General features: G+C 35.3%; 1 protein-coding gene across 2 annotated transcripts; it reads right to left on the minus strand.

Annotated features, from left to right (window-relative positions):
* Window positions 1–724: 724 nt before the first annotated feature.
* On the minus strand, window positions 725–25,171 carry LOC125248876 (prolylcarboxypeptidase (angiotensinase C)). Of its 2 annotated transcripts, XM_048161033.1 has the most exons (10): window positions 25,071–25,171; window positions 24,593–24,776; window positions 14,898–15,038; window positions 12,878–12,979; window positions 12,605–12,786; window positions 11,757–11,908; window positions 9,934–10,106; window positions 4,248–4,415; window positions 3,651–3,838; window positions 725–1,841 (listed from the first exon to the last, which is right to left on the minus strand). In XM_048161033.1, the coding sequence occupies exons 2-10, from the start codon at window positions 24,740–24,742 to the stop codon at window positions 1,640–1,642; spliced, it is 1,458 nt and encodes a 485-aa protein (XP_048016990.1). In that variant the 5' UTR covers window positions 24,743–24,776; window positions 25,071–25,171; the 3' UTR covers window positions 725–1,639. The 2 variants fall into 2 exon arrangements, with proteins under 2 accessions (XP_048016990.1, XP_048016989.1); XM_048161032.1 differs by having other exon boundaries at window positions 24,593–25,130.
* Window positions 25,172–27,155: the final 1,984 nt, after the last annotated feature.

Raw genomic sequence — 27,155 nt, forward strand, 5'->3', positions numbered from 1 at the left:
CTCTACACTGGCTTCCGGTGAAATACAGGATTAATTTTAAAGTTCTTATTTTTGTTTACAGGGCATTATTTGGTCATTTGGACCTTTTACACCTTTACTCTCCAACCAGAGCACTCAGGTCTTTTGACCACCTTTTTTTATGGTTCCTCATTGGCGTAACGGAGCCTCATTAATTGAAATCACATGACTTTGGCAGTTTGATGTGCTCTCTGAATCACTGGTTCAAAACAAATGATTCACAAATGTTTCGAAGGCGCCCTCCTCTAAATTTACCTTTGAAGTTATTTTCAGACTATGCAGCAAATAACCAAAGAACAAAGAAATTGATGCAAAACACTGAACTGTTCATATTTCAGGGAGCAACAAAGTGAAAATCATCATCCATCACCTCACACTCATCTATTCCTCCTCATGACCTTCCCCAACCCCACAAAACAACCTGCTCTGCACTCTGGCTGTGATATTAATAATAATATTAGCAGGAGGCAGCTCAGCACAGAGCAGACGATGTCTATGCACCGCAATTTGGCGAAGCAGGAGCTGCCAGCGAGTGAATGCAGGTCTGGTGGAGTCCTGCAGGCCCCTGCATGGGGCACAATCTCTGTTTTACACCGCATACCTCCCGCTGGCTACTTTATTGCTCGTTTTCTGTCTTTAGGTTTTCATTAAATCACACTGGAGCAGCGTTTGTGGAGGAACAGGAAATGGGACGTGTACGGTTACATCCGTTCATATGCATTTATTCTGAGGATCATGTTAACGCATCATTTCCTATAAAACAGTGCAAGATTAAGACAGTAACATTAGTACAATCAGGAGTGTAAACAGTTTGTTCAGAAAACAGAAGACTTGTGATTTTGTACGTACAATGAAAATAACACTGATCACTGATATTAGGTCCAGCCAATTTCAGTGACTATCCAATTTCTGAATAGTAGAAATTATCCCTAAAACATGTTGCAATTGAATAAAAGGAATAGTTTACCCCCTAAAAATGCAAATTCGATCAAAATGTATATTGGTTTTCACTTAAATTTCAAGTTTGGTTCTTGCATATCTCATAACCAATCACAGCATGCCATTTGGAAAATGCAGAAACACAAATATAGTACAAGAGTCATATTGAATATTTTTATGGTGTCCTTTTTTTCCTAGAGAAAATTTTACTCTGAGATCCATGGAAGAAAGAATTTCATATGAGTTCAAAACAACATGAGGATGAATAAATGAGAGAATTTTCATTTCTGGTGAACTATTCCTTTAAAATGTAGCATACTTCAGTTAAAAACCCTAGCTGATGGCGAATATGCATAGGATTATTATTGCTACAATTCAACATTGAGACTTTGGCAAAGGACACCCTGAGTGGTTTTGCATTTGGTATTTTCTGAAACTTTACATTCTTCCATTTTGTCCAAAAATTTAGTTATGAACAGCAACAAATGTAAAACTAATGGCAAAATTCTTGGTTTGCACACACACAATCACAAAAATTCAAAGAACATGATGATCAACCAGGATTTCAAAAAGAACTTCCCATCCAATAAAACATTTTAAGTACCAAGGAAGAAACCACTAACTTTGGCACACAGCAAGCAGAAATGGTTCATTTCGTCGGTCTTAAGTCCTCTTGTCATTTTCAATTAAATGCTGCCTGTTTGATCCACTTCACGAAGTAGTGTACTTCCAGTGCCCGTGTTGTGATAACAGACTCTGGGTCATACTCGTTATTGTAGCGCAGATCGAGATGGTGAGCACCTCCATTGATCATAATGGCGATCAGAGATTTTGAAAGACTCTTGGTCACTCCACCGCTCATCCACGGATCAAGATTTCCATTACTGAAAAAGAAGACACTTTGTACATTACACCTTTAGGACTTATAGGATCACAAAATATATTGTATGTACCCAAACAAGAACATAAATTTAATTATAGATCTAATTATAGAAAAAAAAAAAAAAAAAACACTAGCTCTGTTTCAAAACCTAGTGTGCCTTTTAGGGTGACATTTATAGGCCCCTAACAAGAAGTCAGATAAAACAAGAAGATTGTTTAAATCTTTCTAAGATATCTTGTGAGGGCCATACCAGAAGGCATTGCTATGGAAGCTTATTTCGACCAGGGAATAAAAATAAAAAGTTAAAAATTGCCTTTTTTCACAATTGTGAATTTATATCTTGCAATTCAGACTTTATAACTAAAAAAAAGAATATATAAAAGATATAAACTTGCATTTCTGACTTTTTTCCTTGCAATTGTGAGTTTATAGCTGGCAATTAGGATTTTTCTCAGATATAAACTAGCAATTGTGAATTATAAAGTTGAAAATTCTGACTTTTTTCTTTGCAATTGCAAGTTTATATTCAGCAATTCTGACTTTTTTTCTCCGAATTTTTCTCTCTCTCACAATTGTTGGATATAGAGTCTGAATTTTGAGACATAAACTCACAAATCTGAGAAAAAAAGTCAGAATTGTGAGATAAAAAGTTGCAATTACCTGGCAGAAACAAGCTTCTATACACTGCAAAAAGACCAGCAAAATATTTTTATTTAAAGGGATAGTTCACCCAAAAATGAAAATTTGATGTTTATCTGATGTAGGTGACTTTGTTTCTTCAGTAGAACACAGATGATGATTTTTAACTCCAACCGTCGCCCTCTGTCAGTCTTATAATGCGAGTGAATGGTAACACAATTTATAAGAGTCAAAAAATATTAATAGACAAATCCAAATTAAACCCTGTGGCCCATGGCGGTGCATTGATGTCCTAAGACAAGAAACGATCGGTTTGTGCAAGAAACCGAACATTATTTATATAATTTTTTACCTCTAATACACCACTATGTCCAACTGCGTTCAGCATTCGCTTAGTTAGGTCTGATCACGCTCTGACAATGGCAGTAATGTCTCACGCTTATACTTCAATGAGTGCTAGACATTACTTCCATTGTCAGAGCGCGATCAGACCTCACTAAGCGAGTGCTGAACGCAGTTGGACATAGTGGTGTTTTAGAGGTAAAAAATGTTATAAATACTGTTCGGTTTCTCACACAAACCGATCGTTTCGTGTCTTATGACATCAATGTGTCGTCACGAGCCGCAGGGTTTAATTTGTATTTGTCTGTGCATGTTTTTTTGACTCTTATAGATGGAGTTCCCATTGACACGCATTATAAGACTGACAGACAGCAACGGTTGGAGTTAAAAATCATAATTTCTGTTCTACTGAAGAAACAAAGTCACCTACATCTTGGATGCCCTGGGGGTAAGCAGATAAACATAAAATTTTCATTTTTGGGTGAACTATCCCTTTAAGATGATGGATGGATGTCCAAAACTTAAAAATATCAATAAAAAAGTTCAATTCAATGAAATTTGCTATTTCACTCATATTTAGTCTGCGTCGTTTATTTTTATGCCGAGTATTGCACCATTAGCTCAGCAACATGCTAACATCAAACTCTATTGGAATCGAGTGCATTCTAAATCAGATATTTATGAGATTCATGACATTTAGGATACTGTCCTAGAAGCTACTGCCTATATAGACAGCTAGATACCAAAGCTTTTGGAACAGGACTAATATCTAAACCCCATGTTATGAAAAATAAAAGCAATGCTCTATATTATACAAACACAAACCTACCTGAAGATGATGTTGCTGTGAGCACTGATGTTTCTCCCACCATATACAATTTCTGCCCAGTCTTCTCGTGGCCGTACTCCAAAAAGGTTGTAGCAATCGTCGGAGAAGGCCTGGAAGTTCCATGGCTGTGGCTCAAACATGTCAGCGATGCCGTCTGTACACATTGGCATCACCATCTCTGTACAGCTCTGCACAACGACAACCGGTGTTGGGGAAAGTTACTTTTAAAAGTAATGCATTACAATATTGTTACTCCCTGAAAAAGTAACTAATTGTGTTACCTAGTTACTTTTTAAGTAAAGTAATGTGTTACGTTACTTTTGCGCAGGCACGGATTGGCTATTCGGGAGCATGGGGAGAATTCCCGGTGGGCCGGTCTGTTTATTTGGTGTTGTCATGGCACTGGGTTGAAATATGGATGCTCTAGAAACTGTCGACACGGCCAAATGTACTAAGCTGAGTAGCCTAACTTTTTCCTTTTTTAGCTGTGTTAAAATTCTTTGACACTCTGAGATAAGAATAGAATTGTTTACATTTGTAAATGTGACCATATGGAGTCAAAATAACATTTTAATCCCAAACATCTTAATATTTTACCTGGTAGTACCAACCCATGAAGCCCAGATTCCCAGTAGCGGTTTGTGAGGTATTGAGACAGACTGCATCTCCTGTGTAATTGTAGTATACTCTCACAGCTTTAGAGATGCCATTCAAAAGCTCCTTGTCTGATACGCCAGTATCAAACTTAAGATTCGCACAGACCGCCTGAGAACCAGAAAAACACATGTAAATTGTCTATAAATCACAGAACAAACAGCTGGCTTTATGTTCAAAGAGATGACAACCGTTCTGCTTTATGGCATTACAAAGGCGCAAATTATAATTTCGATCTGCAAACAAGCAAAGCTTTATCCGTACAAAGATGTTTCATATGTTCCAGAAAATCTTGCTGGCTGTGAAAATCCTCTATGCAGTTTTTTTTTCTGTGGAATCATCTGATTTGCATGTGAAATTGAGTGGAATGGAATTCAGCACAAGAGTGGAATTTATCACAGTCAAGCTGGAACAAAGTAGTAAGAACCTTTTCGAAGACATAAAAAAAACTTGACAAACAATTCAAGCTACGAGGTGATGCAAATAGTAATGCAATTGTTAGGGTTGCCACAAGGGGCGCTATAGAGAGCATTAAAGTTTTATTTTGTAAATGCATATTATAGATCTTATTGTGAACAATTCATCCATTTATATGTTTAAACTTTTTTTTTTAATGTACCTTGAAAACGTCAAAAAATGTCATACCACCGTCAAACTTCTGTACCAACAAAATTGAATGCAAGTTCACATTAATTTTTAAGTGTAATGCCGGCATCTCAAAATCGAATCAACAAATGATAGAACCAAATCCCCATCTTTTTTCTTTTTCAATAATCAGTTACACTCGGATGTTCGTCACAATACAGAAAAAAAAGATCTATCGCTACTTCCGTTTCATCGTGACTTTAATGTAAACAGTCTCCTACAGCTGTTGTCTCTTTAAGTTCAACAACTGTGATGGTGAGCTAACAATTTTTATGTTTGCTAAATGGTATAACTAAGCTAGCTTCCTGAATAACACATTTGGTTTACTGGCATTAGAGTTGCACGATTCTGGACAAATTGAGAATCGCGAATTTTTGTTTTAAATGGAAATCACGATTCTGAACAGACAAGAGACAACTACACAAAATAACATCTCGGCCTAATTTACTAGAGGTTGAGACAAAATATTAATCACTGCAGTCTATTTAAATGTTTAATTAATTTGAATGAAACGGTTTAAATGAATGATTCAATGACTCACTTATAAATACTTATTTTATTACTGGATGAATCAGCATTATTGAATGAATCTCTTGATGAATGATTCAATGGCAAACATTTTTAACTCACTTGTCACCACCTAGTGGCATATTAATGTAATTGATAAAATTGTTATTTGAAGCGCAAATTTTGATCGCTTGTGTAGACATCAGTGTTTATATCCAAGCTATAAACTTTTATCCCAGTACTTCTGTTATAATTTGAATATTTCTAACACAGAAATAACGATACTGTGTGGTTTTTGAAGCTGTTTCGTACCTATACGTGACAACTGCTCTCTCTGGCTCAATGTCAGCGCGAACACAGATTTGATTGTCCCGCTGTGATTTTGTCAAAGGTTTAATAGACACAGGATAATTGGCATAGACACCCTAAGGTAACTCCATACACACCTTGAGTTCAGTTGTTTATCGTCACAAATGGTAACCGTGTTTGTAGGCTGTTAGGTTGTTACAAACATGTATGAGTTTCAACACAAAAGAAGATATTTTAAAGAATGTTGGGGGGGGGGGGGGGGGAAGTCAATGGGTGCCATCAACTGTCTGGTTACCAACATTCTTTAAAATATCCAAAAACTCAAAAACTCCAAAAAACTCCAAAAACTCAAACTCATAAAATTCCAAACTCATACAGGTTTGGAATAACATGAGGGTGAATAAGTGATGACAAAATTCTCATTTCTGGGTGAACTATCCCTTTAACACACATCACATTTAACATGCTGATACCTGTCACGTCTGACTTAGAGTGGGTTTGAGAAGCTTGTTGCTAACCTTTTCTTCCGAGGTGGTGGTCTGTTTGTGAGATAAGCTACACGCATGTCCGAGCAAAGATTTATACTATGACAAAAACAGCAGAGGCTGTCCAAAGCACCTTCTCTCTGCTTTTCAGATGGGATTAGGCTTACACATTCATCTCCAGCAACAGATTTCCCACTCCTAAGCCTTCAATACCCCCTTCTCTCAGTCACTCACATAATCACATTAGCTTTGTCATTAAAAAGCCTCCTCTTTGCACCCGCTGCCTAAACTGCTTTAACCACCCATAGGGGTTGCATACATTATCAGATTTGAGGGGAGAAAAAGAAAACTACTCAAAAGTAAACCAAGTCTACGCACTCTGCATATTCATATGTGCAAGAAATAAGCTAGTTACTAACAAAAAGCACAGAAAATAATGTACCTAAAAGTCCTACAGTACATAAAATAATTAAAAAATTAAACTATTTCATCAAAAATTAAAGCTTTTTTGATTCGAATTCGCACTGCCTGCTGCCTTGGAGTCGACTGTTTACCGCGTCTGCCAGCCAGACACTATCTAACACAATGTCTATACCAGACGTGATGAGTATAGACAGCTTTGTTGATTACAATGGGAGCCGTCTGGCTTAGTCTTTGTGACTCATGTTCACCGTATTTATGAATCGAATACAATTCATAGGTAAAAAACGATATTATTTCAGCATGAAATCCACACAAAGCACACAAGATGTTAGCATGTTGCTAAGCCAAAGATGCAATATTCGAATAAGCACAAAAATACACATTCCGTTTTAACTGGTTGGAACTATTTGTAACAATACTTTTCAGTACTGAACAAAATTTAAGTATATTTTGAGACATTTTTCTCTCAGTCCGCCATGATTTTTTAAAGGCACACTATGTCATTTTTCACCACTAGAGGTCGCTTATTCAAAACAAAGGCGTAGCTTGATGACACCTTGATTTTGGGGAATCATGGGAGGTGTTGTTTTCATGTCTACAGCCAGTGGAAAAAAATCGGGATGGGACACTGGCAGAAATCATGTTTATGGATGAGATTATTAATTTTATGTGCTGTGTGAGAAAACGATGCTGCTGAAGCGATTGCTAATGAGAGATGAGTGCGACACATGGCTCGAGAGCAGCATAACCTTTATTATGTCGCAGTCGTCGCTTCTGCTTCTTCCGGTCAAGCGTATGTGGGGTAAAGCAGCGCTGTTTATCATATTAGATACATTTGAGTGTTGAAAGTTGTTATAGTGCTACTCTGTGTTCACTCGGCAGCTGCTATGAGACATTTGTTGCACACTGCAGTAAGCTAGGTTGATATTAGGCGTGGTAAAACATGGTACTTGAAAACGAGAAAATCAAGAAAACGAGATTTAAACAATACACTGTAAAAATATTCCGTAAAATAATTTTGGTAGCTGTGGTTGCCAGAATAATTTTGTAAAAAATACAAAAAAACTGTAAACACATTTACAGAACAAGCTGTAAATTTTACAGCATAAAACTGTAATTTACAAACAAGAAATTTTAATGTAAATCAGTAAATTCAACAATGCACACTACAACTAAAATCTGTTTTGTACCTTTAACATATACTGACAACCACCATAATAATGCAGGTGGTGAAAGAGAAAGCCACATGAAGAATCAAGGTTCATAAATAGCTTTTCCAAGAGCTGAAGTATAAACTAATACAAAGAAGGTGCACAGAGTCATTCACACAAATGCAAAACACCATCATGGTAACCCAAAACACTTATATAATGCAATAAACATTCATTAAACAACAGAAGATGTAACATAAAAACCTAATGTACATAACTGATAACAAAAACTATTAAGAAAATGTTTTAAACAACATACTTTCACACAGGGAATTGTGGGAATATCATTTTACAGTTTTTGACTGTAAATTATATATTGATTTGTTCTTTTTTATGTCTAAAAATTGTAAAATTTACAGCATTTTAATATGAAAATTACAGAAAATGTCTGGTAAGAGCTTTTACAGTTTTTCCCTGTATATAGTACAGGAACTTACTGTTAAACTATTTACTCCCCCCCTAATAATGAAAAGAAATTAATACTTTTATTCAGCAAGGATGCATTAAATCAATCAAAAGTGACAGTAAAGACATTTATAATGTTACGAAAGAATAGATTTCAGATAAACAATGTTCTTTTCAACTTTCTATTCACCAAAGAATCCTGAAAAAAAAATATTGTACACAAATATTTTGTACAATAGTAAACAATAAATGTTTCTTGAGCAGCAAATTGACATATTAGAATGATTTCTGAAGGATCATGTGACACTGAAGACTGGAGTAATGATGCTGAAAATTCAGCTTTGCATCACAGGAATAAATTACATTTTAAAATATTTTCAAATAGAAAACAGTCATTTTAAATTGTAATAATATTTCACAATATTACTGTTTTTACTGTATTTTTAATTAAGTAAATGCACCCTTGGTGAGCAGACGAAACTTCTTTTAAAAACATTAAAAATCTTACCGATCCCAAACTTTTGAGCGGTAGTTTATATAACATTATTAGTTTTCTGTTGATGAATGTATCTTAACAGTTGCTCACCTGTCTAATAAAACACATCATATATTAAAGCATATTTAGTGTTTTCATGGTTTCTACAAAATAAAATTGGAAACCGAGGGTAACGTGGGTATTATGTCATTGATAGGCGATGCACAGACATGGTCCGTGTCCTGGTTAAAATTGCTTATTTTTTTGGATTTAAACATTCTTGGAAACATTTGGGAAAATATAAGTAGGCCTACACAAGTCAACAAAAATATATAACATTGTTCTTGTGGTTTTTGGGTATTTTAATCCAAAAATCTTGCATACTGTGCCTTTGATTGTGTTCTGACAACACAATTCATCTCTACTTGCCTTTCCACCTATGTCATTTAGACCACATGAAAATTGGATGTTGTTAACCAGTGGGCAAATACATATTTAGCCATTGCTTTAGCAAACAAGCATTCAGTCTGGCTTCATCTTGTATGTAATGCCAACATTAACTATCCTCTTTCAGTCTGAAATACATCAAATATGGAAGTAAAATGCGTTGCTGATGGCAATGCAGATATATTTTTAAATGCTCTCTAGGTAGGCAGCTTTAGACTAGCTTTAGGAGCAGAACGTATATTAGTTTCTTGTCATGCACACTAGGGCTCCTCATATTCATTTTTGCTTGCTTTGTAAGCTAGATTTAATGAATGAAAATGCAGATGCCTCAGGAGTCTTGAAAATAAACATGTTTTCTGTCCACGCCACCCTCTAACCAAAACCAAACAAAAGCCTGAACAAAAGCTCAATTCTGAGGGTGAAAGAAATCAGAAGCTTTATGAATATGGATGAAGCTATTTGCATAATGATGTAAATGGGTACAACAACTGACTTATTATCAGAGGTGAGTCAGCATTAATGAGGAATTCATAGAGTGAGAGTGATTCATACTGAGTAGCTGTGAAATCCAGCTGCTGAAGTATAACTTTATTGTTAATGACTTTTGTTGTGTTTTAATTTTTGTAAAGTGTGTCATACATCATTTTAGACCATGTAAAAAAAAAATCATTTTTACCACTTTATGTTCTGTATGGGAAACCTTGAAAGTGAATTTATCGTACCTTAACAGGCCAGGCTGGGAGTGGCTGGAGGAAGTTGGCCTCATATGGATAATCCACCATGGCTAAGTTCACCCAGGTTTCCTGCAGCCAAGCCTTGAAGCCATACACTTCATCTGAAGACTTTAAAGGACTACACAGTCCAAACTCCTGAGAGAGCCACTGCAGACCCTCACCTACAAAAGAAAAACTAATCGAATGAGTCCAGGAAAACCCATCAGCTTCAATAAGAGAGTCTGTACAAAACCACGAAGGGTCACAAATGAACATGGAATTACAAAACCAGGAAATCAAAATCAAGTACTTGGAATTTAAAGTCACCATGAAATCAAAATTGATATATATATATTTTTTTAATGGAATCTTGCTGTATTTATTATAAATGATTTATCAGTGTTTTGTTTTGTTTTAATTCATGAGCCTTGTAATCTTTAATCACAATAACTTCCCCTCCCTCTTGTAACGACATCTCTTCTCTTCTCTAATGACAAGGCGGGACAACCTGTCACTCACATGCGATCGACCAATAGCAAACCACAACCCTCAAATCAATTCCCCATGGACAAAATTAAGCCCCACCCTACATTTTTTCTTGTTCAACATGCCGTTTCATTCAGATATACATCACAACAGGGAAGAAAAGACTATCACAACTACCATTTCATGACGATTTTAAATACACATAATAACACTACAGGTACTTTTTCATCATTACATACTGATTACCTATCAGGCAACGGCAACAAATTGGTTAATCGTTTATTGATTGTGCCCTACACTGAAAAAAAATTGCTGTTGAAACAATTTTCAATCAATTGCTAGTCAATTTCCCAAAAAATTACAAAGAAATGGCAAGTAACACAATGAATTAAACGTGAAATTTTGAAGTAGTAAGACTTAGGATACGTTTACACTTCAACAATGTACTAAAAACAGAAAGGTTTTCCTTTGCGTTTTTCGCGTACAGACAACAACATTGTCAAAACAATCCCTGTTCACACGGATCCGCAAAAACGACTAAAACTGCTGTATTCTGCTGCCAGGCCAGTAGATGGCGATGTTACTTTGTAAAGAAACACTATGCGCCTATAGACTGAACACTTAATACACATGCGCATGGCGTCACCATTTTCACAAATTCACCTTTTTGTAGTTTACACGGAGACGATGGCGGCATCATTTTCGTAACTGTCCACTTTGAAACCCGTTTTCAAAAGTTTACCATTTCAGGCCCCCAAAATGCTGTTGTCATGTAAATGAATGGTCGAAACGCATACATTTTTTTCCATTTTTAGTTGAAAATGGTGTCGTGTAAACACCCCCTGAAATAGTATTTTCACAATTCGTACTTTATAACTCACAGTTGCAAGAAAAAAATAAATAAATTGTGGGATATAAACTCACAATTGCAAGAAAAAAAAAAATCAGAATTGTGAGACTGTGAGTTATAAATACTCTTTAATACACTAATAATACTCTTTTATGCACTCTTTAAGCTCTCAAATCTAACTTTTCTCATAATTGTGAGTTTATTGCCACAAATCAGACTTTTTTTTCCTCAGAATTGTGAGATATAAACTTGCAATAGTGGCGAAAAAAAGTATACTCATATTATTTTTGTATACTTAGTTATAAGACTTAGGTCAAAAGTAATCATATTAGGTCTCCTAAAAAGTGTAATCTAAAAGATTATATTATTGATTATCATCATAATTGTGTGTTTTGTAACCAGAGTACCAGATCTGCCAAACATTGTCAACAATATTATCTTCACAAGCATAACATGATCATGAAAATTATGCAGTATAGCAATCACATTCACCAACCTGTTTCTGAGACCCTGTCAATAGCGGCCCATGACTTCCTGATGTTGCTGCTGCAGTTGGTACCACTGATGGTGAAGTCCTGGGTGACCACTTTGTAAAACTCTCCACATGGCACAATGAACTGCCAGATGGGAGCGGACGCGGCAAGAGCGCTGGAAACATCAGAAGGTCACAATTCATTTCACAGTAGAAAAATCAACCAATAGTCATGAAGCTCATGGCTGAATTACATCACTTTCCTTAATTAAACACATGGTTACACACTATACTTAAGCCTTCCTAAATGCAAGATATTATTAAGTTTCTAGGCTTGATACTCCATTAAGTATGCATATACTGTACTTATGCATTTTTAATAGACTGATATTGCACATTTAGAAAACGACACTAGCCGTGAACGTTAAGTGTTTATAAAACATTTGCAGCGTCCTCTTCATTTCTTCATAGATTAATATATACAGGGTTAGAATTAATGCTGGCTGAAAATTCACAACATGAAAATTAAGCTTTGCCATCACAGGAATAAATTACATTTTAAAATATATTAGAATAGAAAACAGTTATTTTAAATTGTAATAATATTTCACAATATTAAGTGTTTTATTTTATTTTTGAATAAAAAAAAAAAAATGCCTTGGTGAAAAGAAGAGACTTCTTTCAACCCTAAAATAGTAGTATATATCTATATTTTTATATATCTATATATATATATTTTATATATGATATTTGTTTCATTATTTATTATTAATATTCTGGTATATATATATAAATATTACTCTACATGAAAATCAATTTAATATAAATATATTATAATATCATATACAAACATGAAGGCTGCAAACACTCACCCTACAACAGCACTGGGATACTTCATCCTCAGCCAGGCCGCCAGCATCCCGCCATAGGAGCCGCCGATGGCGATGACTGAACTCTTCTGAGCTCCAGGCACGTTTTTTTTCAGAGCTTTGATCAGCACTGCAAAGTCAGCTAAAGCCTGTTCTGAGGTCAGGTAGTTCAGATACTTTGCATTCTGGAGGAAAGGAAAAACAAGTCCAGAAGGTCAAGGACGGTGTTTGCTTAATGACCCTTATTGCTCGACATGAGCAGCGGTCTTGACTCACGCTGTAAGACTCCTTGCCGAACGGCATGGACTCTCCATAGTAGCGATGTTCAGCAAAAACCAGCATGGCTCCCAGCTCTTCTGCTACATCCCACATGAAACCCTTGGGAAGAAGTAGAGGTTTAGATGTGGAGCTTCTATTTTTACTAAAAGTTTACAAAATGTTTTTTCTCTGGATGGTAATATTTCAAATGTTCAGCTTCACAGACTTGTCGATGTTGGTATTTTTAGTAATGCTGTAATTCTGAAGTACATTATGCTGATACTGATGATCTAATGACACTGTGTTTGTTTATTATTATCATCAACTGTTAAAGTTGAAGTCAGGGAACTGGAATGGCCATGGCAGAAGCTTCATTTTGTGCTCAGTGACACATTTTTATGTTGGTTTTGATGTTTGTTTTGGATCATTGTCCTGATGGAAGATCCAACCACAGCCCATTATTGGATTTCTAGCAGAAGCGGTCAGGTTTTGATTTTTTATCTGTTGGTATTTGATAGAATCCATGATACCATGTATCTGAACAAGATGTCCAGGACTTCCAGCAGAAAAATAGGCCCACAACATTAAAGATCCAGCAGTATATTTAACCGTGGGCATGGGGCACTTTTTATCCATGTGTGCACCAAACCCATCTGGTGGGTTTGCTGCCAAAAAGCTCTTTTTTTAGTTTTATCTGACCATAGAAGCCGGTCCCGTTTGAATTTCCAGTCTTGTCTGACAACTGAATATGCTGGAGATTGTTTCTGGATAAGAGCAGAGGATTTTTCTTGAAATCCTCCAGAACAACTTGTGGGGATGTAGGTGCTGTTTGATAATTTTTTTTTACGCTTTCTGAGACTCAAGACTCAAATAATCTCTTCAATTCTCCAGTTGTGATCCTTGGAGAGTCTTTGGCCCCTTAAACATTCCTCCTCACTGCGCATTAGGACGATTTAGACACGCGTCCTCTTCCAGGCAGATTTGTAACATCTTTAGTTGATTGGAACTTCTTAATTATTGCCCTGATAGTGGAAATGGGGATTTTCAATGCTTTAGCTTATTCTCTTACAGCCACTTTCTATTTTGTGAAGCTCACCAATCTTTTGCTGCACATCAGAACTATATTGTTTGGTTTTATTCATTATGATGAATGATTAAGGGAATTTGGCCTTTGTGTTTCCTCATGTTTATACTCCTGTGGAACAGGAAGTCATGGCTGGACAATTTCATGCTCATGATCACCCTGGTGTGCTAAAAAAATGTAAATATGAATGGGAATATACTTCAGAGATATTTTACTCATAAAAAAATCTAGGGGTGCCAATAATTATGGCCAGCATGTACTGGAGAAAAAACATTTATTTCATAATGTTATTTTCCCCCCACTTTCAATTATTTTCCTTCAATGAAAGGTTAGAATTTTACTCATTTTATGAATTAAAGATCAAAAGGATAAACAATGCAGATTTATTTTTACAGTCATCTTTGATCATATTTACCAAGGGTGCCAATAATTCTGACCACCACTGTACAAGACTGTGTACTCAATGAATATTTAAGTAGTTCAAGAATGTAGGAAAACTGAATCGATGTCATTCGCAGTGCTTCATGGGAGTGTTTAGGCACTAAAGTGTTCTTTTTGCATATTAATTTGATGGAGATTTTTTGCAGAATCATGGGTAATGTGTGGTTTTTCCACCAGGAATTGTGTTGTTAAACACGATTATTTTGAAAAATATGGGGAAATAAGGTGGGCTGATGGCTTCAACAAAAGCATACACCATTGCTTAGCAACCTCGTATTTCACAGTAGGTCTGTCTTTAAAGGTTTATGAATTGTAACAAAAAAAAAAAAATCCTCTATAGAGAAAATGAATGAGATTTTTACTTCTGGAACCTGGCGGTTGCACTCTATGCATGGATAATAACCAGTTTCTCTGCTTGGCAAAATAGCTCCCTGTTTTGTCAGTTCCACAATCCCTATGTCATAGAGGAGGATTTCTACCATCTCTTCATATCTTCAGAAAATGCATACTTACAGTGTTGTTGCAGAACCATGTGATGTCTCCTTCATTGCCCGTGTAAAACAGGATTGGGCCTCCTTCATTGTGCCAGTGCTGGTCGTTGAGAAGGTACCTCTGCTTGAACGTGCCATTCTCCAAAAAGCCAAAATGGTCAATCTGTAATAAAATAACTCTGATTAAGACACACAAAAATAACTGCTCTTAGTTAAAAAAGAGAATCTCTGAAGTCTGAAATTTTAATTACATTTAATGTAATTTGTCATGTAAAAGATGTCAAAATGCAACTTGACAAAATGGGCTTTCAATAAAACTATATATAAAACCTATACAGTAGAAAGGCGATTTTTTTTTTCCGAATCGATGCTACTTGACTAGAGAAAACAAAGAAAAAAGGCTGTTGTCTTTCCTTTTAACAAACTTCAACACTCATAATGCACTGGGCATTTTGCCGTCCAAGGCCACTCCCACCAGACTGCTATGGAGACGCTTACCAGAGTCAAATACTGCCTTGCTTTAGTAGGAAATACTTCTTAGCAAACTTTTAGTCATAATGGTGTCTACTTGAATTGTTCCCAGGTGCAAGAATTCAAAGAGTAAACCTTTAGCAGGAGTGAGTTACTTTTGGTTTCTGGTGCAAAGAATCGTGAATACGGAGAGTTTGTTTGTTTATTAAGTTTTTACGCCATGTTAGCATGTGAATACGGAGAAAACGCTTAGATGGAAAAATCTGAAAAACCTCTGTATTTGTAGTCAACATTTCAAACTGGATGTCCACGAACACAGTGTTTAGGTGAAACAGAGGAGAAAAACTAAAAGAAACTGCTATTTTGCGTCATTCGGTATACTTTTGCTGACAAATAAACATGAATTTCTCAGCTCAGGTAACATGGAGAATGAGTAAACATTGTTCATTTACATATACTACCGACATTGCAACAATAAAATCAGGTTGAAAATGGGCGAAGTTACACTTTAAAATAGGCCACTTTTTCTTTATGTAAAATATAATTTCATGTTTATGGGTATTAAATCAGGGTATTACATTTTTGGTCCCATATTATATTAAGTGTCTATGTACTAACAATTAATCATTTGATACAATGTGATATATATTGTGATACATGTTTTATGTAACTACATCTATAATTACACTATTGACCCTTTCCTTACCTCTTAAACCACCCTTAAACCTACCCATACCACCAAACCTGTCCCTAATCTTATCCGTATCCCACCTCAGTAGCAGGACAAGTGTTTTGCAAAACAACATGATCACAGTAAGAACACTGTACCTAACAATTTTCCTTTTTTGACATAAGTGCATAGTAGTTAAAAAACAAATCCTTAATAATGTTCACTGCTGTTTTATGCATAACCAGTTTTAAAGGCTGTCTGTGCTTAACATACAGTAACGATACAACACTGTCTTTATTCCTGGGTGTTCTCCTCAATCTTCTGGCTTTCAGCCATCTCATATTTATGAGCGTGAAACCTCAGAGCAGGATGGAGGGATAATTAGCCTCAATTTGTATTAAAATCTAGTGCCAGCGTCAGGGATGCCACATTAGTTCCGGTTTCAGCGGAATTGTGATATCCATTCATCCGGTTCAGAGCTCGTCCACTGTCTCCTACATTTCCATAAATTCTCCAAGTTTGAGGGAAGGAGTAAAAAGAATGTTAAAATTTCTTCCCAGAGCTGCAGTTCTTAACAGTTCTCGCTCTTCTTGAATCCCACCCAACACTTAATAAAGAATGTTCTCTCTAGTGTTTTGTTTTTTTGTAAATACCCTCTTTCTCCTCCCGTTGGCAACAAAAGAGGCAGAAATTTTATGAGCCAGTGACAGCAAAAGGACTCTGAGCGCTCACAGTTACATTCATTCAACAGCAGTCAGAGCCTGGCCGCAGGTCAAACGAGTGTCAGCTATATTCACATGCTTTAGTGAGTTATTTTCTGTGTAAGCTGTTACGTCTGAAGCCTCGAGCTCGAGAAAATGGCCTTTTTACATCATTTATAAGTCTATTCATTTCATTTTCACAATATTTTATCATGACAGTACATGCACTGTCTTATTAAATAAATGTAATAATATAAATATAATAATATTAATAATACAAAATGATAAGGTAATTCATACTTTTTTTATTATATTTTACTTTACATTTTTAAAAATGTATTTTCTTTTTAAATGTAATAGTAACAGATTTTTTTATGTTTTTAAAAGAAACTCTTCTGCTCACCAACGCTGCATTTATTTGAATAAAAATACAGTAAAAGCAGTAATATTCTGAAATATTATTACAATTTAAAATAACTGCTTTCTACTTGAATATAATTTAAAATGTAATTTATTCTTGTGATTCAAAGCTGAATTTTCAGCATCACTACTCCAGTCTTCAGTGTCACATGATACTTCAGAAATCATTCCAATATGCTTCATATTTTTTTCATATTTTATTTTAGATGGAAATCTTTTGTAACATTATAAATGTCTTTACTGTCACATTTGATCAATTGAATGCATCCTTGCTGGATAAATGTATTAATTTCTTTTCTTTTTAAAAAAAAATCTTAATGACCCTAAACTTTTGAAAGGTATAGCTTCTTTTGTTATAAAATATCCTTATTCTGTTGTGAAATTACATGTGCAATGTTATCATCTTTATCATACGCTTTAAAATGACAGGCAGATTTGAGAACTGAACACAATCTCATGACTTGAAAACAAAGCATGTGATTTTGGCTGCAAAGGTTAGATGAGTCACATCATGGACACTGTGTTCACAGTGATTCAGAAACGCAGTGCCCCCTTCTGGCTGTTAGAAACTTAAAAAGCAAATGCACGACACTGGAAGGAGAATTGAGAGTAAATCAGTCTACTACCTGTTTCATGTCAAAATGTGGAAGAGTCAAATAGCTTGTTTTGTAACTTAATTTATCATGTGCAAAATCTTTTTACAGAGTCTTTTAAGAAGAACATGATCTGCAGAAAAGCTGTGGCTATTTTCCAGCTGCTAAAACAGCCTTAAAGGAGAAAGTTCACACAAAATGAAAATTATTGCACTATTTATTCAATCTCAACACAAGTTTTGAAGAACATTCACATTGCTCTTTTCCATTACATTGAAAGTGAATGGTGGCCAAGGGCTGTCAGGCTCAAAAAAAGCTCTATAAAAGTAGTCTATATGAATCATGCACTACTGTACATCCAAAGTCTTCTGATAGCTTTGTAATGTAAATTTAAGTTGCCTGACAACTGTGGCATCATTTAGCCTACTACTATTTAGGGATGAGCAGTTTCACAATCCTTCCTCATATCTTTTGTGTTTCACAAAAAAAAAAAAAAAAAAAAAAAAAAAGTCATATATCCTCCTGGGACCCAGGAATAGACTTCTGTCCTCTGTAGTGGACATTATATTTTAGTGGTTTTCTCTGACATCATACATGTCACAGTTTTAGGGCTTTGCAGAGATACCAGATTTTTAGAGGTTTCCCCATTACAACAACAACTTCTTGGTCTTTAAATATGACTAAAAAAATGAAAATTAGCACTCTTATGGAAATATGATAATATTTTGTGATTATTTAAATCTGATTAATTTTCAAATTGTTTATTATAAATCAACATCTCAGGAAAATGTTATGGGGTTTCAAATCAAAATATGACTTTCTGTTATGAAACAGAACATTGATTTCATACATGTCCACTGTAGAGGACACCGGGACTTAAATCATGTTTATCAGGCATTTCAGGAGACACAAGTGAATAGGGAAAGAAATTATATAACAATATTTCTATTAATTATTAGATATTATTATGAAAATGTTGCCAATTATTGCTCCCATTATTACACTTCTTTTTTCATTGCATGTTGCTCCAAGAACACATATGCAAATTAGATACAGTGTATAGATACATTGTATTGAATGGGAAAACCCATGTATGGCCATTTTACCCTCATACTGCATAAAGTAAAATGGTATATCAATTAATTCCATTATATGTTTCATAACATAGTTAAGAATCATCTTTATACAAAGTTTGGTTAAAAACAATCCTGAAGCCTAAAAATTGATTGGTGATTAAAAAAAAAATCCCATTGTTTTTGCCTATACATGTCATTTCATGTCATTTTATTTTTTAAACAACTTAGTCCTGGTGTCCACTACAGAGGACATAGCATAACATATGAATAAAATATAATTTTTTAAAAATGTTATTTTTTCATTTGTTTCTTATGCTCTAAACAATATAATGACGTGAAAAAATACTAAATTTAAAAAAAAAAAACATTTGGGGGTCTCAGGAGGATATTACAAAAGACATGACAGGGAGTAAATGAAACTAATCCTGTAATAAATGATTTTAAGTTTTATGTAGCCCATCTGCTTTGAGGCTGGATGCGTTGTGCATTCAGAGATGCTCTTCTGAGCCTCAGTTGTAACCAGTGGTTATTTGAGTATGTTGTCTTTCTATCAGCTAGAACCAGTCTGGTCATTCTCCTCTGACCTCTGGCATCAACAAGGCATTTTCTCCCACAGAACTGCCACTCACTGGATATTTTCTCATTTCAGACCATTCTCTGTAAACCCTAGAGATGGTTGTGTGTGAAAATCCCAGTAGATCAGCAGTTTCTGAAATACTCAGACCAGCCCGTCTGGCACCAACAACCATTCCACGTTCAAAGTCACTTAAATCACCTTTCTTCCCCATTCTGATGCTCAGTTTGAACTTCAGCAGATCATTCTTTATTTATCATCAAGTTTAGGCTTACAATCAGGGTTCGGTTCTATCACCATGACCCGGAAGTTGCGACCGACTTTAGTATTGTGACGTATTATCAGAGTGAAACAGAATATTGAATGAGCAAAATAGAGGGCGTGGCTTGTTTGTTCACAAAGACCCGCCCCCTTTTTTGCTGTTGCTATATTCGACAAGCCATGCAACTCTCACGCCACACATCATGTTCTCATGCAGTGAAAAATACATCGCGGAGTAGGGTAAAGATGACACTGCCGACACAAATTTCAAATATTGTAATTTTTAAAGAAATTTAAACAATAAATAGCGTTTCGTGGCTCTTTAATGTGTCGTGACAGATCGCTGTAGCGCCTCAGTTCAAGCGGCTTGTGAACCAATCATCTCTTCCTATTAGTTAAAGGTGCTAAAGAGGATGTCTTGTTTTATACATTTTTGCAATATTACTTGAAACTGTCTTTACTAACTGATAAAGGACTATTTATTAGGTGCACTGAAAGGAATAATATTAATATACATCATCTGTGCACGAGGTAGGGCCTTAAAAACATCAGCCAATCGTTTACGCGATCATCGTGTAAACGATTGGCCCTCTGGCTTGTCAATCACTGCCATGACGTTCCAGTAACTTTCCACACTCTACAGGCTCCGCATGCAATGTTTTTGTCAGGAGACAGGAGTAACAACTGCAGATTATGAGTTACCTGCGGTGAGTCCGACACAATGAATCCACTAACACGACACAGCGAATGCCGGTGGTAAACAAACACTCGTGTTCCAATACTCGTGCACAAGTTTTGGGAGGCGTTCCCTCGAAATGAGCTGTGAAGGAGGGGGGCTGTTCTTACGCATGCGCTCATTTCAAAAACTCACTAACAGTCTTTGGTTTCTCAGTCGATGAAAAGATCCTCTTTAGCACCTTTAATCTATAGCATAAAAAAAAAAAACCTTAATGAACATCAGAAGGAATGTTGTTTCTACTGCAGAAAGATGTCAGTACACACCATTTTAAGTTCAAGTCCACCAACGTTAATCTACTACCTACCCTGACTGCTTTGTCGGACATAACGGCCGATTCTGCATTATGATTGGTTAGATCACCTGTCAATCAAACTCCCAGCGAAGGTTCAATTGATTGTATCTAGAAAAGTAAGCATTCCTTTCAGTTCGCTGTCAAAGTTCGCAGCAGACTGACGGAGGGAATTCTACTCTTTTTTTTTTTTTTTTTTTAAATATAAACATTTAAGTGGTGGCTGTCACAAAAATGAATTTATTCAAATATATACATTGAATATTAAAGAACAGGTTAAGTAAAAATACAATGCATACAGAATATTGTGCAAATACATATTTGGCAAAATATATGCACTTCAGTGATCTGTCGTCCAACAAGATCGCCAAAAAAGATCACGACATGGCAAAATATTGTCTACGAATCATCAATAAGAAAATATTGAGATATTGTACCCCCTATTTTGTACACATTAATGCTTTTTGTACTGTCTGATGAATTTGAACACAGCTTTGCACTGGGTTGCTTATCAAACAGTGCTCTCCATTTCATCATCCACAGCCAGCAACAGATGCTGAAAGGATATCCCACGACAACTGGCCAACCGCTCAACAAAGAGAATTAAAACACGACAGACTGCAGCTCAACTTGAGCAGGAATGTGAAATGAACCACAGATGGACCCATGTTTCATTTCCTCTACAGTTTGTATTTTATATTCTTTCTAGATCCTCATTTTAACAACCTCATCTGCGCTGCTACAACTGAAGGTTACCGTTTAAGGCATATTAAGCGCTGACAAGGACAAAACCAAGACAATGAGGAGCAAGAAAGCCAGGAAATGAGCCTAATCTTCCTGACGGCTCAGAGGATGAGTTGAACAGACACCGAGAAACAATTGCCTTCACTCTGGTGTGTCCCGGTCAAGAAGTAATTAGACTCAGAGTACAGCATAACAGGATTGTTTTTGTCTAAAACTAGACGCAGGGATTTTCCTGTGTCAGCTTTTCACACGGACAGCATGTAAAAGATTAACTGCTAAGCCACTCTTCAAGTTGAAAATGAGATTAAATGTCTCTTGAGACGTAAATTATTAAATAACAGGCAGCATCATACCACTCTTTCAATATTATATACTAAAGAAACATGTTTTTTAGTCAATGCATGTTAGAACATCATCAGGAACTGACACACACACACACACAAATACAAAATGAAGGGACTTTCAACATTTCACTTTCAGTTAAATCAAGTGAAAAATGGGCAGACTGCCAATATATGCCTCTGCACAAGGGACCAATCCCAGAAGGGTAAAGGATCTGCTATTATACTGTGGGGGCCACAAGGAAAAGGAAATTTCCTGCAGACACAATACAGAGCACAACGGCACAGATTATGCACACATCAAATAAAGGAAATCCTTAAAGGAAGCCCAGTTGTAAGTTAATGAGCAGCCACACAACCAGATAAAATTGCCGTGGGCTGCAAAATAAGGCCTGGTGATGTGATCTATCACAAGAGTTTCTGATTGACAAGAGTGGATTGCAATGACAATGGTTTACAACTCTGATAAATGAGCTGCTGACAAGCTTGAAAACTGTCACATGAGATTCTGATTACAAGATCAAAGTTAGAGAAAGACAGTACTCGATGTAACCACTATTTTTACAGATATTTATTCTTTTGTACTTCATTGGTTATTGAGTGCATTGATAAATTTTACTATTTGGTGAGTTTTATTTACTTATTTAAAGGTCCTGTTCTTCGTGATCCCATGTTTCAAACTTTAGTTAGTGTGTAATGTTGTTGTTAGAGTATAATTAAAATCTGTAAAATTTTAAAGCTCAAAGTTCAATGCCAAGCGAGATATTTTATTTAACAGAAGTCGCCTACATCGAACGGCCAGTTTGGACTACATCCCTCTACTTCCTTCTTTAATGACGTCACTAAAACAGTTTTTTGACTAACCTCCGCCCACAGGAATACACAAGAGTTGCGTTTGTAGAGTGTGTTTGTCGCCATGTCGTCGAAACGCTGTTATTTTCATCCCGCAGTCCAATCACCGGGTCTGATTCCGGCTCAAACTGATAGGGTAAAATTAAAGACATGTTTACAATAACACTGAGCGCGTGCATATCCACGTTATGGTAAGAGGCGTGACCTTTCCGGGCAAGGAGCGCTAAGCTGCTGTCGAATCACAACACAGGAACCGCTGGCACAATCAGAACTCTCAGGGGACGTATTTCTGAAGGAGGGACTTCATAGAACAAGGAAGTCATCAGCCCGTTTTTATGACAGTGGAAACAGCGGTATACAGATAAGTAAATTATGTGAAAAATACTGTGTTTTTTTACACGCGAAACATGAACACATGTTATATTGCACACTATAAACACAATCAAACCTTCAAAAAACCACGAAAAACGGGACCTTTAATGTATTACAGTAACATAAATCACATAAAATCGTATACACAGTAATAATAATAATAAAGATAATAAGAATAATATTAAGAACAAGACATATTATTGTTATCGTTATTATTACTTAAAGCACAGCCATTGTGCATCTCTGAGCAACACTCATAAGTGTTTCATTACTAAATGAATCTGTGTTTTTGAATGAATCGGGTGAGTCGCTGATTAAATGGCTCATTTATAAAGATGCTCACTTGCTTCATTCCTGAATTAATCAGTCTTTTGAATGAATCGGTTGAATGAATGATTCAATGATTTTAATATTTACAAAACACAAATCTTGCACCATTATTTATGTAGTTGAAATTGCAGTGTAAATACATTCATGCATTTACGATTTTTATAGGTATTAACTCTTTTGTACTTTATCGGTTATTGAGCACGCTGATAAACTTCACTATATTTGGTTGGGTCTCATTTACGTATTTAATGTTTTACTGTACCTGCATAAAGTCAGTTATTTTCATAAAGTGAAACATTTTATGTACAACAGTAGACACACAACATAGATGAAAATAAATTTGCAACCATTTAGATCGCAAACAACTTTGCATGAATAAAATGGTATAAACAATAATGATAATAATACAAATAAAACAAATGATTGTTATTGTTATGATTATTTATTATTTTTGTTGTTGTTTATACCATATTATTCATGAAAAAGAAAACAGAAAGTTGTTTGCAAAATAATATGCAAAGATGCATATTATGTTTTATTCAGGGATGCACCAATAATCCAATAATTCGTTATATTTGAAAGTCGATAACCGATATATTGGCTGATAAATCTAAATCCAAACTTTTATATAATTTTTAAGAGCCTGATTACAAAAACAAAAGTCTCACTATTAAAAGCCATGTCCCAAGCACAAAATTATAATGTTCTCAATATAATATTATTATGTAACCTATATGACAGACGTGTGCTGTACATTGTACTTAACTGTATTTTCCTTTTTGAAGTGATTCCAATCATATTTCAAGCAATTCAAAACCATCATGGCAAACAGTGCATATCTGAAGTGTCTCAGCTGAAGGAAACAATCCATTATTTATCAGCTTTAATATATCGGCCAAATTTTCTTATTGGGCCGATAACGAAAACATTAAACATATATCAGCCGATACCGATATGTTGGCCAATATATCGTGCATTCCTAGTTTTATAATAGTAGTCTGAAAATTATTATTATTATTATTATTATTTTAATATTATTTTAATTAGCTTTTACTGGGAAAATCACATTTATCTTACAATTAACATAAAAAATAACCTGCATCTGCCACGCGCACACACATACACACACACACACACACACACAAAATAATAATAATAACAGTGATCTCTAAACAAAGTAAACAAAGTTATTTCTTGGCATGCATTTAAGTCCTATTAAATTTAGATTTCTTATGCCCAGGAATAAACAGTCAGGTAAGACAAGCAATAAAATCAATAACTTACCTGTTGATCAAAATAGAAAGTTTTGTATGAGACAGATCTGTGATGAGAGTAGGTTTGGACGCTGTGTCTGCCTAAGAGCTGCGGTTTGAGAGCCAGTGCATTACAGCTGATGATGAGGAGGAAGAGCAGAGCAGTGCTGGTCAGTCTCATGGCTGAATGAGTGAGTCCAGTCACACTAGGTCATCTGAAAATATGAAGCGATAGATGATTTGCATACGCGGAACGAGGAAGGATGTCAAATGACTCGTTGTTGTTATTCCGTGACGCAAACTTTTCAACTACAGTAAAATAAATTAATAATAAAAATTAAAAATAAAAACACAGAGATACACTGTAACGCCTTAAAATACAGATAACACCGTAGTTTTAATGTCTAAAACTTCAGACAATTTTAGAAAATGATCGTGCAGTAGGCTTGCAAAATCTGTTCGCCATGTGTGTATAGTGATTAAGAGTGTCTTTCTGTGTCTGTCCTCACTCAAAGCGGATTATGTCTTGTTTCTGTCGATAAACGGCATGTTTTGTTAACTTCATTTAATGATTCAATGTGCTTCCGTGTTGTAAACACGTGGTCGCCGCGATGCCTCATGGTTATTGTAGTTTCTTAATGTTTTTCTTATTATTTTAAAGTTACTACTGTAAAATCATGATAAATTTATATATACATTTAATACACACACATACATATATATATATATATATATATATATATATATATATATATATATATATATTATATATTATGTAATCAAAATGTTTTACTTATTCCCACAATGACAACACAGATAGTGTCATAACCATGTTTATTTGGAGAAATGTATTAACTTGCAGTCTATACGCTGAGAATTAAAACACAAAGTTACACAAACAGAATTGCTCAAGAAAACATATTCGCAATACTAAATTGCTGCAGTCGTGGGGTTTGTCTCTTAATGATAAATGTATCACAGATGATGCATCACAACTTATATACCGAAAGCACATAAATGTACAGCGAAATAATTGAGTTTCATCTTCACTAGACAAAGGACTGTTACTCCTTGATGAATATTGTCTTTACATAATGACACGGACATAATAACATTGTCCATACAGAAAAATTAAGCGCTTAGTAATACAACTTATACTGAAAATTATGGCCTTTAACATAGAAAAGAAATTATTCTAGAGAGTCCCATTGGTACACAACGCAACACATTACAATATGGCAAGTATTTGTAAAACAAAACTAGACAAAAATACCTGACAGAGAAAATACTGTGCATGGCACGTCATGTAACATAGAAAGAAAACAGTTTATACAAAACTAGAAAAGGTTATCACTTTAAAATAAAATGTTAATAGAAAAGCTTAATATCATATAAGCAGCTATGCGTAAATATGAGGAAAATGCATTATACTGAAAAGTAATTGGCAACAACCAAAAAAAAAAAGAAAAGAAAGGTAAATCAATTGGTCCTCAAGTTAAACATTGTTTAGTGTTGGATTTTGCGGAGCGTTTAATAAAATCATTTTAAACAAAATCATTGAATCGTCATTATTACCAAGCACGCAGCATCTAAAACCTTAGATGTAATTCCATCAATTTTGTTAAAAAAAAAAAAAAAAAAGGAAAGGAAAAAGCTCTGTAGCAGCAAGTAAAATACTGACAGTCTATAAAAGAGGAGATTCACAGTTCCATTGTAATGACACAGGTGCAAACAACCTTACAGCACAGCCAAGGTTGGAGGTTCAAGTTCCAACTGTTTAAAAGTCATTAAAATGCACAACACAGTTCCAGAACAGAAATCAGAATCACTGCATCACACCGTTAAACAACTCCATCGCCTTCTCCTCCATATAATGCACTGAAACACAAAGACCATTTGTGCAAGAACTCACTGAAACATCTATGGAATACATGATATCTCTCATTCACACAAAAACTACACACTCACACTGTTCTCTTGGCCTCTCAGGTGCCAAAAGCTTTAAACATCGCTACGGTTATTACAATACTAAAGCTGGACTCAATTAACTACAAAGCATCCTGGTATATTTCAGTTCTTGTAATATGTAATAATGCGTAAGAAGACAGAATATCTCCACGTGGGAATCACGAGTATTCCTAGGAAAAACAAACTATTAATATGGAATGAAATAAGCATTTTAGACAGTGCATTATAACGTTTAAGTTTTAGCATATAATGTGCAAAGCCACTAAAAATGTCTGGACCGGTAGATCTCACAAAACCTGTCAAGAACACGCCATTCAAACGTTTGAGGTCGGTAAGATTTTGTGATGTTTTTGAGTCTCTTGTGCTCATCAGGGCTGTGTTTATTTGATTAAACACAGTAATTTTGTGAAATATTATTACAGTTTAAAATGACTGTTTGAATAGATTTTATTCCTGTGATGCAAAGCTGAATTACTCCAGTCTTCAGTGTCACATGATCCTTCAGAAATCATTCTAATATGCTGATTTGAAGAAACATTTCTTATTATTATCAATGTTGAAAACAGTTGTGCTGCTTAACATTTTTGTGGAAACTGATACAAATGTTTCTGGAGTCTTTGATGAAT

Source organism: Megalobrama amblycephala, linkage group LG16 (genome assembly GCF_018812025.1).
Source record: "Megalobrama amblycephala isolate DHTTF-2021 linkage group LG16, ASM1881202v1, whole genome shotgun sequence".
NCBI lineage: Eukaryota > Metazoa > Chordata > Actinopteri > Cypriniformes > Xenocyprididae > Megalobrama > Megalobrama amblycephala.